Genomic DNA, 223 nt, shown 5'->3' with positions numbered 1-223 from the left:
CCCAGGGCCCCTTCCCTGCCGCACTGTCGGTGCCCAAGGTGGAGCGCTATTGGCAGCGCGTAGGTGAGCGGGTATATTTTCATGTGCACAGCCAGCCCATAGCAGACCGCAGCCTTCCCTATACTCCCCTCTTCCACAAAGTATAAGGTGGCGAGCACCAGCAGCACGACCAGGGCCTCTGCGTTGCCCCGGCTGGAGACGGCCATGGGCAGGGGGTTGAGGA

At 63.2% G+C, this 223-nt stretch overlaps 1 protein-coding gene across 1 annotated transcript in view; it reads right to left on the bottom strand.

Moving 5' to 3' along the window:
- PIGM (phosphatidylinositol glycan anchor biosynthesis, class M) overlaps window positions 1-218 on the bottom strand; it is a gene marked incomplete at its 5' end in the record, with an annotated part of 887 nt that extends 669 nt beyond the window's left edge. The window contains one exon of the mRNA XM_009873510.1: window positions 9-218. Within this exon, the coding sequence (XP_009871812.1) occupies window positions 9-218 (210 nt within the window). The remainder of the gene's footprint in view (window positions 1-8) is intronic.
- Window positions 219-223: the final 5 nt, after the last annotated feature.

This window comes from Apaloderma vittatum, unplaced genomic scaffold (assembly GCF_000703405.1).
Source record: "Apaloderma vittatum isolate BGI_N311 unplaced genomic scaffold, ASM70340v1 scaffold21177, whole genome shotgun sequence".
NCBI lineage: Eukaryota > Metazoa > Chordata > Aves > Trogoniformes > Trogonidae > Apaloderma > Apaloderma vittatum.
This window is presented reverse-complemented; position numbering and strand designations above follow the sequence as displayed.